Consider the following 19,636-nt stretch of genomic DNA (forward strand, 5'->3'; position numbering starts at 1 on the left):
CCACCTCAGCGAATTACACCAATGGAGTCGTGACACCTCAGCACCGTGCATGAATTTGAAAAAAAGGGGTAGTTCGTGCATGAAAATAAGAAAATTTAAATTACGTAATTAAAATGAAAAAAATGTATAAAGTTGGTGAATTTTTATAACATTAGTTTTATTTTAAATAAATAGCTAATAACACAATAGACTTGATTCCCATAAAAATTTATTAAAAATAAAACAAACCAACAAGTTATATTTCAAGTTATTCAAAAAAAAAACAATAATTAAAATGATACAATTACTAGCCTATTTTATTAAGATCGAAAATTCAATTTTTTCCGCAAGCGCTAAAAATTTCCCTCCGCCAGTGATTAGAAAGTAGCACACAAGACAAGAAAATAGAATTACATATAGCATCATACCATATTACCATATCATAAGCTACCAATAATCAGGAAATTTAATCCATTATAATAACATTATATAAAAAAAAAGCTAACTAATTAACTAAGCCTCAACAAGTAGCAAGGATGATGAGTAATTTTTATGGAATGTGATTTCTATTACACTAAGACTAAACTAAACTACCTAATTTGCAAGAACAAGTCTATATCAAATTCTTAAGAATTCAAGGAGAAGCCATTCTCATTTCCATAACTTTCTTGTGAGAATTAGAGTGCAGATAGGTGACAAAAGTAGGACTTTTAGCTGGTCTATACTCTGGCAACAATCTGCCTGACTTGTACCTCACTCCACATGCATTACACAGTGTCTTTGGTCCCATTGGCCCTGCTCTCCACTGTGGTGTCCTCTGTGACAAACAATGGCTACACCTTCTGCTATTATTATTCCCCACTATTGAAACCTCCCCATCATTACATTCACTACTAATTTCTTCATCTTTGCTGGTGATGCTGGAACTTGAGCTGTTCATCTTGCCTTTTTCTTCTTCTTTTTTGGGCATAATCAGTTCACTGTCTGCTAACCAATATGCTTGATGAAGCATTGGAGGGTCTGAACTTGGAAAATAAAAGGTTTGGTTATGGCTATTTGACCAACTTGATAAACGGCTTTTTTTAGTGGTGTTGAGTGTGTTTTTGAATACTCTTCTTCTTTTGCTTCTCCTTGCTTTGCCTGGGATTGCAAATAATTTGTCCATGGAAGAAGATGGGGTTTGATTTTCTTTGGGTTTGATATGTTCTTGAATGGTTTTTTGTGTTGTATTTGTAATTGGTGGTGGAAGAAGACAGTTTCCTGAGCTTGATAAACAGTCTTCGACAAATACTGATAGCCATTCCAAACTTACATCAACTTCCTGCAAATTTAACCCACCAAACATCAAATTTAGCAACAGCCATCAAGAAAATTTGGCATTTTCCCAGTGGCTTTTCAAGATTATAACGTAAAAATCAGTAAAGATTACTTCTTTTTAATTTTTTTGACTGAAAAAGTAAGTGAAAACAAGATAGGACCAAAACCAAGAAATAAAGACTCAAACTTTAAAGTAAAATACTAATTGTTTGAACAAGAAACTGAATTGAACCAAAAATATACAAACCGTATTCTGGGAAGAGAAAAGGTCATCGAGAGGACTAATAGCATGAACTTGGTCACCGGAAACTGACACATTCCGGCAAAAATCCATAGCCAAATTGGAAAACCTGAAGAAATTAACCCCAAGAAGACCGGGTAAATTGAAAGAAAAGGAAAAGAAAAAGAAATAAGTGGAGCTGCAAATACTGTCGGCAGAAAGAAAGGATGTAAGTTTGAATTGAAGAGACTGTAAATGTAGCTTTTTTGCTTTCCTAGATTTTTCTTCCCTTTCTATCACTTTTGCTGCTCACTTTATCAAATGTAGTTTTACTATTATATACTCCCTCCGTTCCGTTCCAATAGAGTTGTCCACTTTGCCTTTATCACTCAATTTAAGAAAAGCAATTATTGTTTATAGATTTTGTAAACTTTTTCTTACTTTTCTTGTCATACCCCTATTAAATATAGGGTCCACTTATTATTTACTTTTAATTTATTTATTAGTGAATCTTTTATAGGGGCAATATAGAAAAATTAGGTATAAAAGTTAATTATTTTTTAAAAGTGGACTAGAGTTTTGGGACAAATTTTTTTCTCAAAGTGGACAACTCTATTGGGACGGAGGGAGTATTTTTTTCTATTTTTTTTAGTTTAAAATACTATTTCAAAAAAGAGAATAAAATATATTATATCCACCTAGGAAAAATGTACAAAAATGATCTTAATGTTGTCACATAGGCTCCAAAATGGCGCTTATGATTTTTGAGACATAAATAAACGATTATAATGCTGTCACCGAAAACTTGAGATTTGGACCCCTTTATTAGACGGAGTTATCTTACACTATTAAATTGGAGGCATTTTCACTCCTCAAAAATTACTAGGAACATTTTTGGCCTCAGTGGAAACATTAGGGTCATTTTTGACTCCTCATTGTATATCAATTTTTTTTAACCTTTGATGTAAAGTTATCATGTAAATTATTCCTTTAATCAAATAACTTCCTTCAAATTATTCATCTATGTTGTTTTTACTCTAGTTAGTATTTATCTGTAATATCATGTACTTTCGATGACGACAGTTATTGACGTGTGATGAGTGAATCGTCGGAAATTTGACATGACACGTGTTAAAAGAGAGTGGTTAATAAAATTTAATGTGTTAATAAGAATACGACATGCCCGTCTATTCCATTGTACCATATTCCAAGAAGTTAATAAAAAGCAATAAAATTACTTCCCTGTATGAAAAAAATCGTAAAACCATTCAGTAAAACCACAGAATGGACGTGCATCCTCAATGATCCAAAAATCAAAGTTTAGAGATTAGATAAGTCCAAATATCAAAGTTCATGGACTAGATCAGAATAAATAGAAATTCAAAAATCAAATAAATAAAAAATATAAAGTTAAAGGATCTTAAAATGAGTTAATCCAATCATGAATATATCATTTAAATGATGAAAAAAAAAAAATTAATTCCACATATTATTTAGATATCTCCCAAAAATAACAATCTAAAAGAAATGATCATTTCAGTTCTTAAAGTGTCATACTAAAAAAAAAAGTGATGCGTGTGAAATTATGAGAAAGAGATAGGAAGGGATTCATAGAGAAAGAAGCAGAAATTCAAAGAGAGAAATCAACATTCATATTCATATTCAGCATACTTAATATCAATACTAATAGCTAGTCTTTATAACAATCTAACAATATGGATTTCCTATAGTCTAATAACATCTAAATCATTCATCTAATATTAATCCGCGTCAATGTATATCGATAGTTGAGATAGTTCCATGTCACCAATCCATATATCAAGATTTAAGGGTGAGCAACGGTCGGTTCGGTCATCGAACCGTCCAAAAATTCAAAACCGTTCGGTTTTTTAAAAATTTCGGTCACCGAACCGTATTAACAAAATTATATCAAAACCGTATTAACCAAACCGAATAAATAAAAAAAAATGGAGAAATTTAACCTAGAGAGTACATGTGCTTTAAATTAAATCTATATTTATCGTTTTTTATTCTAAAACTATAAAATTAAACAAGTTTAATATATAAATGTGTATATGAAAGTTTAAAACAACGTAGTTTTTAAATAAAGATCGGTTCGGTTATTACGGTTATTTTTTTGTAAAAACCATAAACCAAACCGAATAGTCAAAATTTTAAAAATTTGGACCGTAACCGAACCATATTTTCAAATTATATTTCGATTTGATTAATTCGATTTGATTCGGTTCGATTATTCGGTTTTAACCGTTTAATGCTCACCCCTATCAAGATTTACCACATAACAAAAAGCCTCTTTAGGCGCATTATTTTCTATATGTACGCATTTATTCTGCTATAACAGTCGTCTTTCATCATACGATAATATAGAATCACAAATTTATGTTGAACTTCATAAAACAGTACACCAATTGACGAAATTTTTAAATATAAAATCACAAATTAATATGATTATGTCCAGTGTTCATCACATATATGCTAAAAAGTCCACAAGCATGACAGCAGCAGCACCCACCTTCTCCATCTCTTACATGCAGTTTGTACTTATATGCAAAAACTAGATACTTCATATATTTTTATGCCAAAATTAAAAATTTGTGTTAAATACTAAAAAAACGCAAAAGTTGATAATTTTTGGTGCATTTAACCCTAAAGATATCGTCGGTTTTCTTGTACCCTGTACCAAAAATAAATATTTATATATAAAAGTACGGAACATCCCAAATATCAAGTAATACTTTTTAATTTAGAATTAATTAGTTCTTTAATTTTAAAATGTATTATTATTTATTAATTAATTATAAAATTAAATTATTAGTTTGATTATCAAAGATATTATACAGTTTGAATTTACTGTGGTAATGAAAATCCACTTAAAGTGGACATTTCTACCAGAATTAGCCTCTAAGATGTATTGGTTCATAATTTGTCACAAACTAAGATGAATGGCACAAATATGCAAATATAGCATTTCAACAACAGATTGCAAATTGAAGAAGTCATACACAATAAATAGTCCCTAAGGAGATATATTTCCTTTAATACATTTCTAAATCCATTGTTTGGAAATACTATAAATAAAGAGAAGGTTGGCTTAAATGATATTATTTGTCAAGCATAATGTTCTGTTGGGTTCAATTCCCCTGCCTATTAATCTTATATAAAATATAAAATCCAGATTTCAAGGACGATAATTTTATGCACGTTAATAGTTATGCGTAGGATGGTGATAAAAGAAATTCATGAACAATATTAACTCAACTATATGAGAGCTTAAACAACTGATTACGGAAATACAGGTGAAATAATTTTTTTCAAGAACAGAGTAGTTTAGGACACTGACAAATTCTCAAGCATAATTTAATCAAAAATCCACTTATAAGTGAACAAAAAGGGATGAAAAAGATAAACCTTTTTATATATAGTGAATACTTCAATTGGAGAAATATGATTTGCAGCCTGCCAATCTGGTGTCACAAATGTCATCTCACACCAGTCAAATTGGAGTCTTGCCTATGAAAGATGGCATCTAGCTAGTTGTCTCAGCAGCCTAAGAAACATATCAACATCAATGGATGTTAGGGAAACTTACCCAAAATCTGTACAAAAATGAAATATCTTAGATAATTAACAGTTAGCAAAGGTGGGATGTGATTCTCTTTTTGATAACATAATGTATATTATCATGTACATGAATCATTCTCTAATTATCAATGAAGGACAATATAGCAATAAGAACAATCTTTATAGCCAGACACGAATTAGAGCTCTAAATGTAATTCATTTATATGTTAATTATTTATGAAAAGGTGACAGTAGTACGTACCATTTCCATAGACAATGCTCGAATGGTGCCATTCAAACTGCCCTCCCATTCCCATTCATATTTGTGCTCTCCTGTTTGAACTCGCCATAACTTTGATGTACTTACGACTCCTTGAGCAAAGGTCTCCATCTTGGGACATTCTCTGATAATCACTTCTTCTAAAAATGGGAAATTGAAGGTGAATTTACCTGAGCAGAAGCTTGTGAGGCTTCGCAGACCATTAAGTTCAAGATATTCTAACCGGCTCAAATGGATCTCATCTTCAACTCCATCTGCTTTATTAGAAACTATTTCATGTATCATTTCACATTCTTTTATAACCATTCTTTTGAGTTGCACAAGACTTCTAGCAGTTGCCAGAGTCATCAGATTTATTAAACCATGACATTTTGATACTCCTAGAGCTGTTAGATATTTGAAAGATGTTGAGGGTGAAACTAAAACTTCCAATCTACCACATTCCTCAACTTCAAGTACTTCCAGATGTTCAATAACCAGGGCAAGTCGCGAATCTTGGTCTATCAGGTGCTTAAGATTTGGCAACTTCCACAATATTAGCACTCTCAACTGTGCAAGAATTTGGTGGCCAGCATCCACTTCATCGATGGTTATTTCTTCCAAAGAAGCATCCCTAAGAACAAGCTCCTCCAGAATTCGGAGATTTTGAAGGAAACTAGATAGCAAAACTGGCTGTTCACCAGGAAAACAAGTAAGCTCAATGACTTTTAGTCTGCCCAAAAATGGGATTCCATATCTTCCAGACCATACCTCCTTCACAGCGTTCCATTCTACTCCCAGTCCTTCTAAGTTTGGGAATGCAACCTAAAGAACAAAAAATAGAAAGATATAAATTGAATAAAGGAAATAGACTGATCATACCTTAGAGACTATTTTTCCCTCATTTTTCTTTAAATCCATTATTAAATGTAAATCATGATAAATGTGAACAAATGATAACTTATTCATCATAAATTTTTGTTTTTTCTTAGTAAAATAATTCACGTATAAAAAATAAAGAGTTTTTTCTTTCAATTTTGTAATTGTATTTATTTTAGTATTTCTTTTTCTATCTTGAAATACTTATGAGATTACAATATTTTACTAGAAAATATTAACCTACAAATATAAAATTAAGTTTAATTTAAAAACAATAGAGCAACTAATTAAAATTCTTACCATGTATAAAGAAATCCCAAGGACAAGTAAATAAACTTACCTTGCCACCAAAAATAGGTGGAACTTGAATATTCATGGCAAGTGTTTGATCGTCTGCTTCAATAGCTATGCTTGGATCTTGCTGAGTTGGAAATGTTGAAAAAAATAAATTCATATTTGGACAGTCAGTTACATCAATGTACGTCAAGGATGGGCATTTCAGAACCTGGTTTCCAGAGTAAAAACTTAACAAGCTTTGCAAACACTCGAGAGTTATGTCCTGTAATGAAGGGAATATAGTCCTATCTTCCAATATTATTTCCTGGTCTCCTATTGTTATGATATGTTTCACCAAACTACTTCTCTTTACTTCCAAATGCCAGAGGTTTTCAAGACAAAGAGCCATGGACACTGTAAATATATGGGTCAAGTTATTGCAGTTTTGGACTTTCAACACTCTTAGATTTTTAAAGCTCAAATTATCTTTGTTCCACACATGCCTCAACCTAGGCAGATCAATCAACTCCAGTTTTTCTAGCCAACTTATAGTAACACCATCAGAATCTGTCTCTTCAAACACTTGTTCTAATGAATCACATTTTTCTACAACCAGCTCTTTCAACCATGCGAAATGCCACAAATCATTTAGTGATAAAGCATGTGAGAAGGATGCACACTCATCCACCACCAACTTTTTTATAGAAAGCAAGTTGAAGTGCGGAAATTGACCATGCCAGTTTTCTTTTAAGATGGGAAATTTAGAGAGTTTCACCTCATCCAGTCTATAGAATCCATTTTAAAAAGATGAATATATTGTTTAAATAACATCAGACAAATAATAGTCAAAAAATAAGATAACAAGACCCATACCATTTTCAAGTGCAATTCTTGAATCGTGGCATTGAGATCGCCATATTCTTCCAATCTGAATTTAGAACGTGAGACTTTCACGGAATCCAGGTTTGGCGTACTTAAGACTCCTGGACAGAAAATCCTCATATTGGGACAACGAAATACAGTCACTTGTTCCAAAGATGGAAAGTTAAAGCTGTAATTGCCAGGACAGAAGCTACTCAGGCTATGTAAATCTTCAAGTTGTATATTTCTCAATTTACTGAAAACAATCTCATATGTTGTCCTGTCTTGTTCACTTGCTACTATTTCCAGCATCATATCACACGATTTTACTCTTAATGTCACAAGTTGCACCATACTTTTGGCCACCGACAGCGGTACCAAGCTCATCAATTTATCCCAGTTCCGTACTTCTAGAGTTGTTAGATTTTGAAAAGATGCAGAATTATAGGCACTTATTCCTTCCAAAAAGAATAATTCTTTGAGAGATGAGCTACAGACAACAAGCTTTTCCAGATTGGGTAATCTTAGAAGAAAATTAACGAGACAAAAACACGATTTCTTTGAAATGGAAATCAGTTCCACAAATTTTAGTTTGGAATAGAACTCCAGCAGGAATTCGCTGTCCAGTAAATTTCCAGTAGAGTTGCTGTCTAATGACAACTCTTCCAACTTGGGAAGTACCTAATACAGAACAACTAATCAGGAATTCATAAGTCAAACAGAGAGATATTAGTCAATCAATTAGCATTTAGCAATCATAATATTTGAGAAAGGAGTGAACAAAAAACTAACCTTGCCCAGCCTTATCCTCCTTCCAAACTCTATTTTTGGCCTATGTTCAGCGGTAAACAATGTTCTCAGATTTGGACAGTCATGTATGCTAATCTTCTTCAATGAAGGACAAATGATCTCAGACACTACTTCTTCCTCTGATTCCCCCTGTTCGATTATTCCTTCCATCATTGGGCATTTTTTCAGATGTATCTCCTGGAGTAGCACAAGGCACAAGGATACATTCTGGGTAAATGCATATTTCAATCTGTTACAGTTTTCCACTTTGAGCAATGTAAGGTTCCTCAAGTCCAAAATATTTGTAGGGTTCTTGTTCCATAAAGTTCTCAACATAGGTAGGTCAATTAAGCGCAATTCACATAATCGAGGCAGCAGCCCAACACGCCCTTTATCTGGAGACATTCCTTCCAAGTCGAATACTTGTTCCATTGATCCACACTTTCTTACTTCCAACTTCGTTAGCTTGTTCAATGAGTGCAGCAGATTGGCTGATAGAGCTTTTGTGAATGATGCACACCCATCCACTGTTAGAGATTCTACACTGAGGAAGCGCCGCCCCAGGTGCTGGTCATGCCAATGCTCTTTTAGACCCGGAAAGTCGGATAGACTGATAGCTTTTTCAACCTATTAAGACATTTGGATGTAAGAACATAGTTAGGGATGAAAAATTAAGACTAACACTAACACATTTAAAATAAAGAGATTAGAAACAAATACAAACCCCTTGTGGTAAGAGACTCTCCACAAACAAATATGCAATGGTAGCCTTAAGGTTTCCCTCCCAAAATGGATTATCCCGTGAATATTTGAACTTTTTGACTGATCGTAGCTTTGGTGTGCTCAAGACTCCGGCAGAGAAAATCATCATCTGAGGGCATAAATGAACGAAAACTTCTTCTAACAATGGGAAACTAAAGGCAGAATTCCCCGGGGCAAAGCTGGAGAGACTACATAAATTCAGAAGTTTCAAAGTTTGCAATTTGTTAAAAACCACCTCATCCTCATTGTGATCTCCATCGTTTTCCACCACTTCAGTCATCCCATCACAGCAAACTAGGCTCATTTTTGTGAGGTTTACCATAGTTTTCGCGGTCGAGACAGTTAACAAGCTTTTCAACTTCCCACAATATTTTAGTTTTAGAGTTGCTAAATTTCGGAAGGATGATGCTGATTGCACTATTTTGCATAAACTATCACAGCTCTCAATTGTCAGAGTTTGAAGATATTGAGTAACTGGTTTCAATCTGGCGTCTTGCTTCCATATATGCTTTAAATTAAAAGCATTGGATATGGTCATACGTTTCAGTGGGGCATATACTGTAACCTCATCATTTAAGAACAGCTCTTCTAAAGAACTATCAATAACAACAAGTTCCTCCAGAGTGTATTGTGTTTTGAGGAAACCAGAGAGAACGATGAATGATTCAGGCCTTAAGTCTTTCAATGTAAGTACTTTTAGTTTGGAAAAGCAATTGGCTAGAGATTTGCCAATCTGTATTCTCAGCAAATAACTGTGGTGTAACGACAATTGCTCCAAGTTGCGATTGAGCTGCATGTGGCAAGAGATCAAAATTTTAAAAGATATTCAAATTTACAAACATAATATTACAATAATAATTTCTGTTAAAATTAAATGAATTTGCTCATTTATTTATTTTTATTGAGAAACAATAACTGATATTAAAATTTAAAAAATTATAAAACTTAAAAGAATACTTAGATTACGACAAAAGTTATAAGGTTGTTTACAATTCTTAATTCTTCACTTTTTTTATGAATATTTCTTCACTTTTGCAACAAGGTGAAAAATAAAAATCATAAGAAAATGAAAGATGATTGAACAAATTAGCTTTAATGAATTAATTATTATATTAATACATCATCAATATATTCATTCTTTTAAAATATATATTAAAAGTTGAGAAACTGAAGTACTGTGAGATGAATAAACCTTTAATAGAGAAGAGAAATGATAATTTCATTTTATTTATCAAAAAAAAGAAGAGAAATGAATACCTTTTCAAATATAAAAAGAGGTTGAAATGAGATATTATCTTCGTTGTCTCTTTCTCCACGTGCTTCTTCTTCTGAACCAAATATCATTGTGCTGTCACATCCCATCAAATGCAAATAATTCAACTTTGGCCACTCGACCGCTCTATGCCTCCCCGGATACAAACACTTTAATTTCGGTAGACCATTAAGTGCAAGAGATGTGAGTTGAGGAAACTTAAAATAAGGCTCTGATTCTGTGCTTTCACTTTTCGCTACAATTCCCTCTATTCCACAAAACATGATCTCTAAACTTTGAAGCTGAGAAAGGTCTGTAGCTATAGAGGTTGGAAATATATTTTCCAGAGCTCCACAGCCATGAACTTCCACCGACTGTATTTCTCGAAAAGTAAAAACTGTTGGTGGATCCTTACTCCATATCATCTTCAGTTTGCCAAGGAAGTAGATTTTCAATTCTCTAAGCTTAAATTCTACCGCAGCATATGTGCCTTCTTCAGCCTTCGATTCTTGGAATTGAAATATTTCTTGCAGTGAATCACAATTCTCAATGGTCAACCTCTCCAGTGTATGGAATTGAGGCAAGTCGTGAGGTGGAAATATCCTTAATAGATTACGACATTTACTAATATCCAAGGCATTTAGTTTGGAGAAGGAATTAGGCATGAGTTCATTGTGCCATACGTTTGCTAAGTCATCCATTTCATAAAGCTTCAATATCTCTAACTTAGGAAACTCAACCTGAAACGCGAATTCCAGTTAGCACAAATAATAACTGTAAAGATGAAGACCAAAGACATGAATGAAAGACAAAAAGACATACTCACCATTCCATTAAAGAGAAATTGTGTTTCAGAGTAGTTGTTCACCTCTGAGTTAACTTGTTGGATATCGGCAACAACAAAGGTAGTCAAATTAAAGCAACTTCTAATATCCAATTTTTGAAGAGACAGAAATTCAATTGGATGCCCAGTGCAAAATCTACTTAACTTCGGAAGACCTTGAAGCGTCAAGCTTTCTAGTTTAGGGAAACATATCTTCTCTGTTTCATCTACAGCGTCTTCTGTGAGAATTATCTCTTTAATGAGATCACAATTTTCTATCTGAATTTGTTTGAGCTGTGAAAGACTTTTAGCCATTGAAGCTGTAAACAAATGTCGCAAATTATGGCACCTCTCAACAATCAAACTTGTTAAATTTGAAGATGTCATGGAGAGGCGGTCTTGCCATATCTTTTCACAACAAACTGATGTTATTGTAAGATTCTCCAAGTTAGGAAGAGAAACCTGCAAATAGGAATTACAATAGAAAAAAAAATATAATTGCAAAATAGAAATTAAACACTTTGTGCTTGATTCCATACAATTTCTTTTTTCTTTTCTTTTTTTGGTTCCATTCTTATCCAAAACCTTTCAAAATTGATTTAATCGTGCCTACAAGACAATTGAATGTGTATTTTAAAAAAATGGGAAAAAAGTTGTCAATTGGGTTGTATTCTAATTTGGTTAAATTATATTATAATTATATATTTATGCCATCTTGGTATTGCCACGTAAACACAATTGAACCGAGCAATGCACACCATTAATCGAATACGACTCTCACAAAGTAAATACTTAAACGTATATAATTGATCCATGATTATTATAATTAATCTTTGATCGAAACCTAATTAAAGTAATTCTCCTAAATAACTAGAATCAGCCAGTCTTCTTGATTTCAACCACCATTCTAGAACAATCCCTAAGCTATTAGGTTCAGTTATATCCATTTAATTATTAAGTTCTTTGAATCTTTGGTGTTTGAGAATGTTGAAAAAGAGCTTTGATGCTAGTTTATACTTTAAGGCTTAGTGGGATGGCGCTGCCAAGAGAGTTTATCTCACACAAATATTGCGCCATGTCATATTTATAATAAGCTAATAAGCATTTGCAATAGGAAATCTTTTAATTTTTTTTAACTAACGTATTATTGGTTTGTTGCACGAATGACATGGCGCAAAGGTTATGTTGTATAATTTTCCCGCTGCCGAAGACTATGAATTTGAAGGTCTGACATGGACTGATAGTTCTGACTATATCAGGACTCCAAATTTAATTTCTAAGATTAAATTTGGAATACTTTATTTGATAGGCCCATACATGCCATATCATTATTTTTAAAGATGTGACAAAAATACTTGTATGTATTATTTTAGCAGGTTTACACACCAACATGATATAAATTTTCGTTCAAATATGAAATTGTCATTTCGACAAGTTCAGGCATTTTATTTATAATTATCCCTTTTTTTAAATGAGTTTTTTGAAATACATTATTTGGTTCCATTCTAATTTAAAGTTTTCCTATTTATAAATGAATTTGATAGTTTTACTAAAAATAATTAAATGTTTGATATGATAAATAGAATTTATATTCATTTAGAGTGAAATATATTTTGAGTGCCGTAAGTGTGAAATCTCAAATATTCTTTTGGTTTTAAAACAACTATCCTTTCATACATTATTTTTCTAAAAGGGTAAAGTATTGAAACCCTTTTGAGATAGGTCACGACAATTAGTTCTCCCAACATTATAAATGTAAATTGTTTACCCATAAATTTATAACATTTAATCACTCAAAAACCCCTCACCTTTAAACTTTTTTTCAATTCCACCCCGACGTTGAAAATTTGTCAATTTTACCCACTTTTGAATTTTCCGTTTTCAATTGTACCCCAATATTTTAATTTTTGTTAATTTTTTTACTTAAATGATGAAATCATTCAATTAATTAAGTCTAAACATGAAATTAAATTCTTTTTTATTCAAAAAAATTCAAATAAGTCCTTTATTTTTAAAAACTAACTAAAAACCATAATCAAATTAACACTAATTTAAATTCTTAATTAATTTAACTAAATTTAAATAAATTTTAAAAATATACAATTAATATATGCGAGACATGGAGAATGTTTTAAACAAATTTCCAAACGCAAAAGACGTTAATTTAATTTTTCAGGGTACAATTGAAACACAAAAATGCAAAATAGGGTAAAATTGACAATTTTTCAACGTCAGGGTATGATTGAAAAGGGGCTAAAAGGTCGGGGGGTTTTAAGACATTAGGCCTTCTTTTAATTAGTTTTGTTCACTGATTTGCTCAAAAAGTGTGATTGTTAGAAAACAATTAAATTTGACCCCTAAAATAGTAATTTAAATTATCTATTTTTTTCTTTTAAGTAAGTTTTAAGATTAGAATTTTTCAAATTTTTTAGATTAAATTTTTCAAATTTTTTAATTCAATTTAGTTCAGTTTGGAATCGGGCATATTTAATATTTAAAAATCAAATCAAACTATACTACTTTTTTAAATTTATAAAGCATATTGAATTATAATATAATAAGTTTAAGAAATTTATTAAAGTTGTATTAACTTTTACTTTAGATAATTCTTTTGAGCATATTTAAAATTAAATGAAATAAATTGAATATTGTATTTCAAGTGTAAATGCAAATTTAAGTTGCGAAAATTCATTTGAACCAAACACATATCTTGTAGAAATTCAATTGAATTCCATAAAAATTATGAAATTCATTTGAACCAAACAGACCTAAGAATTAATGTAATATTCAGGATTTCATAAAGTATCTTTCGATGTAGATGATAATGATGAGACAAAAAGCAATTCAAAATACTTTTATGGTACATTAAAATGTGAACAAAGTTGCTGATGGAGCCTATGATACATTTTGTTGTTGTGAGACCGGCTTAATCTATGTTGATTATGTGCTAGTATTTTGTTATTATAGCATAAAGAAAACTCTAGAATGTATAATGTATGGCTTAAAATAGGTTGTTGGTTAGTTAGTAGTTGTGTGTTTATAGCATAAAAATATAAGGAATTTTATCAATTAAAATTGCCAAGATCTCAGTGCATAAACATACCAGTCTGTTGAAAAGTGATAGTGGCTCACAGTCTGATGACACGCCTTCCTGAAATGTTGGATTATCAACTATCAACGGTTTGTGTCTCGCATGAGATTCTAGTGGCACCTTACTTTTATTGCATACGCTTCTAAGCAGTGGTAGACTGTCCAATGTCAAAGAGCATAAGTGGGTCAACTCAACATTAATAATTTCTTCTTGATCATTGCCAGACAACAAAAACAGAGTTGTTAATCTCACACAATTTTTTATTTTCAAATCTTTCAGTATGCTGAAAGACCCTACTGCCGGTCGGCCATTAGAAAGACTCTCTAAGCTCAATAGATTATCCAGAAACACCGACTGTAGAATGGGAAATGCTGGACATGAAGACGAATTTGTTGAATTGACAATATGTTGAATCGTAGGATCATTCTGGACACGAAGATGTTTCAATCGCCGAAAGCCGTCCCCATCAAGATCATACAGCACACTCTCAATTCCCCACACTTCATCTAAGTACAGATTATCACAATCCTTCAATAACTTCAGTACCCCTTGCTTTGAATAAATGCTTGTCTTAAACTTGAGCTTGAATATTCTTGAGCACTCATCATTCACTTCCGAGTCCCAAACATCTCCTATTACTATTCTGAAATTTTGCAACGCTTTGAAATTGAAGAAGAAAGAATTTGGTATCATCTCGAGATCTAAAACTTGCATTTCCAGAGTTGTTAGGTGAGATAAATGCTCCAACTCTTCAACGCTTGCATTACCATCAACCTCCCAGAGTATAAAGTTGCACATATACAACTCTTCTAACATAGTCAACTTTGAAAAGACATTAGCAGGAATAACTTTCAATTTAGAGCAATTGCTCAAATCTAGAATCTTGAGCCGAGTCAACTGCTCTAATTCTTTAGGAAGTTCAACCATATAGGCATCAACAAAACTCAGGACCTTCAATTGCTTAAGCTCTCCAATGATAGATAACCCATCCAAATGACAACTATCTAAACTCAATGTTTGCAGGTTTGTTAGGAGTTTGATGGATGAAGGAAGGCGCCCCAGCCCCATTACTGTAAAATCCAACACTTTGAGCTTCTTAACTCCTTCAAAAAATGAATCAGAAACTTTTAAAGAAATATCTTCAGTAAGGAGCAGCAACATCTCTGCATTTTGACATTCAAATTTGAAAGTTGCTGAATGAGATCCGGTAAAATTCTGAAAATCACAGAATGGCAAGGAAATTTTAGTGCAATCCTTTTTTGGCAATTCCGTCAATATAGCACTACTTCGACATATAAATGCATGTTTCTCTGTGCATGCGATAGACAAAGCAGCATCTAGAACGATGTCGTGCATTTTGACATACCCTTCCATGTCACCTTTTAATAACAAGCAGCAATCTTGAAGTTCATTAATCAAATAATATACTCTTTTTCTTGCATCATCGACAGTAGGCCTCTCATCAAACAAATCCAGACCAATACAATACCTCAATAAGTATTTGATTTCAATGTTAGATTGTCCACCCAGAGCACAAAGCAAGAAAAATGATTTGATTTCATCGCCAATCAGTTTGTCGTAGCTTGACTTTAAAGACCGGTGCACTTTCGAGACTATTTCTTCATCCTTGAAGTTGGACAGTTGCTTCAGTTTCTCTTCCCAAATTCCTAACTCCTTACAATTCTGCAAGTACCCTGCAACAAGTTCAATTAGCAGTGGCACTCCTGCACATTTTTTGACGACTTCAATGGCAATGGCATTAAACTCTGGATCTTTAGCATGAGGGACAGTCCTCGCAAACATACTGCAAGCCTCTTCATAAGTTAGAACTTGAAGCATGAATTCTTTCTGTGCATCCATCTCATTTAGTAATACACGTTTCTCCCTTGAAGTCAGCAGTATTTTGCAATCTTTGCCATCAGCTCCAGCCGGTATTCCAATGTGATGCAAATCAATTTTCTTCCATATATCATCAAGAATTATAAGAATTTTCTTCCCTTTGATCCTCTCAAAGACATGACTTGCTCGGAGAAGCCTATCCTCCACGTCGAAATTCACACCCAGGACACCAGCAATTATTTTTTGAATTTCCCCGAGATCAGGCTTTTCAGATACGGCAACAAAAACCACATCGTCGAACAGCTTCTCTTTTAAAGCGAGGCTATGGACCTCCTTTGCTAGTGTGGATTTTCCCACACCGCCCATTCCCCACACTCCGACCCTGTTGAGATTAGGATCCTTAAGAGCCTCCATAACTTGCTTCAGAATGCACAACCTCGATTCAAGTTCTTCGAGAGCAAAAACAGATGGATCAACATGCTGCTGACGATGGGGACGGTGGGAAATTGGATGGAGACCCGCTTCCTGCTGATCCAGCTTATCAATTGCGGAAGCTTTCTCCTCAGCTTTCTTGCTAAACTGGTGGCGGGTCTTCAAACTGGGACACAATCCCACAAAACACCTCTTCTTGGCTGTTTCGTCTTGGGCATTGACAAGCACCTCTGCCTCTTGAATGGCTGTTTCTGAATGAGACAGCCAGTTTCGAACATTCTCATAGACAACTTCCCCATTTCTTTCAGCATCACCAACGGAGTCCTGCAACCTGTCTCTTTTGTCCTTCAACTTGCCGGTCAAATCTTGGAGTCTCTGAACCTTGATCTTGTAGGTGAAGGAATAACTGATACACCGTTTGATGGGGAGAACAATGTACTCTACAAATGGGTCCTTGCAGATTTCAACGAACGGTGAAATAAGAGACATGACTATAGCAGCAGCCATGATTCTTTCGTTTTTAATTAAGTGAAGACAATAAGACGGAAGTTAATGCAATGGGGAAGTGCAAAATGAAGAAATGATAGAAAAAGAAGAAAACCAGTTAAATGATAAACTTAAGTTTCCATTTTATCAAACGAACAAAGGCTTAATGAGGTAACTACATCATAAATTAAATTCATAGAAACTAACAAAATTAAAGATTTAGATCGAATGCCCTAGACATTTCACTCTCAAACTTTGAATGAGCATTTGCTTTTAAAAATTAAAATACAAATCATATATTCTTTACCTTTTATTTTTGGTCCATGCTCCGTGAGGTTTCCTGAACGGGTCTCAACTATGAGACGGCACCATTATACCTGCGCCCTGGGGTTCTATATTCTTTACCTTTAGCTGAAGTGAATGATAGTGTTAGCTGCAGCATCAGTACCTTCCTTAACACCAATTTCATTTCTCTCCTCCAATGGCCGCTGAATCCAAACTCCCAAGTGAATACAAATTATTCCTGTCAAAATGACGCCGTTTTTCTCATTAGATTGTAAATTTCTACGAAATGTTTATGTATAACTTCAATTCAAAGAAAAGAATGGAATTTCACAAAGTGTAAAGAAAGAAAGAAACAGGAATAAGAAAAATGAAAAAGCAGATTGATAATTGCATTAAAGTTAAAGAACAAAATACAAACCTCTCTTTAATTTGTGCTCTACCGAGAGAGCTGATAGCGAAATTGGAAAGGATTGGATTAGAGTAGACATTGCCATTTCTTTACAAAGGATGTTGAGTTAGGGATTGGATTTGTGGCTGATTCAAAAGGGGTTTGGTTGTAATGTTTTTTAATTTTCCGCGCCATTCCATTAAATATACAGGTGATTTTAGGGTAAAGGTCCCTGAACTTTTTTTTTTCACTTTGGTTTTTCCGGTTAGATGACTTGACGGCCAGAATTTGACATCTAACGGCTGTATTCCGAACCTGGCACGCCCGCAAATTCACACACTTCTTGTTACGGTTATTTTTACAAATCGCAGAACGCCAGCTAACACACTTATATTCTGAACTTGTCAAAACCGTTTATAAAATTTAATTATTAATTAAAAACTATTAAGATAATTATTATAGTTAGAGTACTAACTAAAATAGACTATTATGTTAAGATAACTTAGAGTTCTAACTAAAAAAAACTATTATATTAAGATAATTATCTAGAAAAACTAATTAAAATATACTATTTTTACTATCTAATAATTACTATTCTAATGATTTTTTAATCATATAGAATTCAAAATGAAAACTATCCCGATAAATTACTATTTTAATTATTATTTTATATTTTCTATTAAAATATAATATAATTATAAAATTTGGGTATTAATTCAACATAATGAGATAAACTATTACAAATTAACTACTATTTTAAATTATATTTGATAATTTGATGAATCACACTAGGAGTCACGTGTGAAACACGTAAAGCAAAACTAGTGATATGAATAGTAACTAAAAAAATTCCGGTTCCCAGGCGAGCAGCAGCTCTTCGTTTTTACGAGGAGCAGATTTGCTCCTTCCTCGCCTGAGAAGAGGAGCACCAGCTCCTCATCTTCCCAATCTCAGGCAAGTCCTCGCCTGAGAACCGGAAAAAAAAAATATTTTATAAAAATCATACAACATCCACTTCATCGATCAATGATTATTTTATAAGACATGCTTGAAAAAGAGAAAGAAGTACAAAAAGTTCAACATAGGATGCTTTTGAGTTTTGGTTGTTTCAATATATTGAATTTCATGCCAACAAGGATTTTATTCCGGAGAAGATGGATGAATTCTGCAAGCTTCAGCAGGACAAAGAAAACGCATTGATTCCTATGATAAGAGCAGGACAGAATGCAAAACATGACAACTTTGAACAAAGATAAAGAGGATAATGTAGAAAAACTAGAGTTTACTTGCCAGATGAGAAGAGAAAGCTTGAAGAAAAGGAAATAGTTAGTCCATGTTGTGAAATTCTTACTGCTAGTACAGGTACTACATCCACAGCCCTGCAATGGATCATGCCAAATTTCATATAGTACCCAAATATTCAAGAAAACATATTCATTAGTGCTGAAGTGGAAGAGATCAAAGATGAATATTTTGCAGAAAATGCTGTATTTGAAAGCATTGGTTTTTGAAGGATTTTTTTTTTTTTGAGAAGAATTTCTCTGGGACATTTTGTGTTGCCGCACGCAGTGACACGAGACAGTTCTTGATGGTTTTTACGGTTACAAAGGATGGTACCGTAAATTTCATGCCCGCGGAGATGGGGTTGGATCCAAAAATGTGGAAGGATCCCATGGAGTTTAATCCTGAGAGGTTTCTGAATGATAATGGACCAAAGGCATTCGATATAACAGGCAGTAGGGGGATAAAAATGACGTTTGGTGTAGGAAGAAGGATTTGTCCTGAATATGATTCGGTAATGCTTATTTTGGAGTATTTTGTGGCTAATTTTGTTTGGAATTTTAAGTGGATGGCTGTTGATAGAGATGACATAGGTTTGTCCAAGACACGAGAGTTTACTGTGCAATGAAAAATGCACTTAAAGCACACATTTCTCCCAGAAAAAATTAGCCTCTAAGGAGATCTATTGGTTCATAATTTACACATACGAAGATGACTAATATGAATATGCATATTGCATTTCTGTATCCAATATTTATAAATAATACTATAAACAAAGAGAAGCTTTAGCTTTAATGAAATTTCATGTCATGCATACTGTTCTGTTGGGTTCAAA

At 33.2% G+C, this 19,636-nt stretch overlaps 2 protein-coding genes and 1 pseudogene across 5 annotated transcripts; 1 reads left to right on the top strand and 2 right to left on the bottom strand.

Moving 5' to 3' along the window:
- Positions 1-433: 433 nt before the first annotated feature.
- Positions 434-5,033, bottom strand: LOC126664969 (GATA transcription factor 5-like). 3 transcript variants are annotated; one of them, XM_056105618.1, is made up of 3 exons: positions 4,946-5,033; positions 1,544-1,646; positions 434-1,300 (listed from the first exon to the last, which is right to left on the bottom strand). In XM_056105618.1, the coding sequence occupies exons 2-3, from the start codon at positions 1,628-1,630 to the stop codon at positions 614-616; spliced, it is 774 nt and encodes a 257-aa protein (XP_055961593.1). In that variant the 5' UTR covers positions 1,631-1,646; positions 4,946-5,033; the 3' UTR covers positions 434-613. The 3 variants fall into 3 exon arrangements, with proteins under 3 accessions (XP_055961593.1, XP_055961592.1, XP_050213565.1); XM_056105617.1 differs by lacking the exon at positions 4,946-5,033 and adding an exon at positions 1,726-1,826; XM_050357608.2 differs by lacking the exon at positions 4,946-5,033 and having other exon boundaries at positions 1,544-1,719.
- Positions 4,953-17,126, bottom strand: LOC126664968 (uncharacterized). Of its 2 annotated transcripts, XM_050357604.2 has the most exons (9): positions 14,103-17,124; positions 11,003-11,461; positions 10,182-10,916; positions 8,887-9,714; positions 8,166-8,789; positions 7,386-8,054; positions 6,577-6,657; positions 5,361-6,182; positions 4,953-5,084 (listed from the first exon to the last, which is right to left on the bottom strand). In XM_050357604.2, the coding sequence occupies exons 1-9, from the start codon at positions 16,866-16,868 to the stop codon at positions 5,064-5,066; spliced, it is 7,005 nt and encodes a 2,334-aa protein (XP_050213561.2). In that variant the 5' UTR covers positions 16,869-17,124; the 3' UTR covers positions 4,953-5,063. The 2 variants fall into 2 exon arrangements, with proteins under 2 accessions (XP_050213561.2, XP_050213564.1); XM_050357607.2 differs by lacking the exons at positions 4,953-5,084; positions 5,361-6,182; positions 6,577-6,657 and adding an exon at positions 6,929-7,297 and having other exon boundaries at positions 14,103-17,126.
- A 1,302-nt stretch (positions 17,127-18,428) lies between these two features.
- Positions 18,429-19,470, top strand: LOC130015058 (cytochrome P450 89A2-like; annotated as a pseudogene).
- The last annotated feature ends 166 nt before the right edge of the window (positions 19,471-19,636 follow it).

The sequence above is a fragment of the Mercurialis annua genome, linkage group LG1-X (genome assembly GCF_937616625.2).
Source record: "Mercurialis annua linkage group LG1-X, ddMerAnnu1.2, whole genome shotgun sequence".
Taxonomy (NCBI): domain Eukaryota; kingdom Viridiplantae; phylum Streptophyta; class Magnoliopsida; order Malpighiales; family Euphorbiaceae; genus Mercurialis; species Mercurialis annua.

What these genes read in the sequence shown, in the direction of transcription:
- LOC126664968 (XM_050357604.2), bottom strand. Translation starts at nt 16,868, where the DNA reads ATGGCTGCTGCTATAGTCATGTCTCTTATTTCACCGTTCGTTGAAATC. An exon ending in TATCACTTTTCAACAGACTG is followed by an intron (nt 11,462 to 14,102) that starts GTATGTTTATGC and finishes TCCTATTTGCAG; the next exon opens with GTTTCTCTTCCTAACTTGGA. An exon ending in GGAGGATAAGGCTGGGCAAG is followed by an intron (nt 8,055 to 8,165) that starts GTTAGTTTTTTG and finishes GTTCTGTATTAG; the next exon opens with GTACTTCCCAAGTTGGAAGA.
- LOC126664969 (XM_056105618.1), bottom strand. Translation starts at nt 1,630, where the DNA reads ATGGATTTTTGCCGGAATGTGTCAGTTTCCGGTGACCAAGTTCATGCT. An exon ending in TTTTCTCTTCCCAGAATACG is followed by an intron (nt 1,301 to 1,543) that starts GTTTGTATATTT and finishes TTAAATTTGCAG; the next exon opens with GAAGTTGATGTAAGTTTGGA.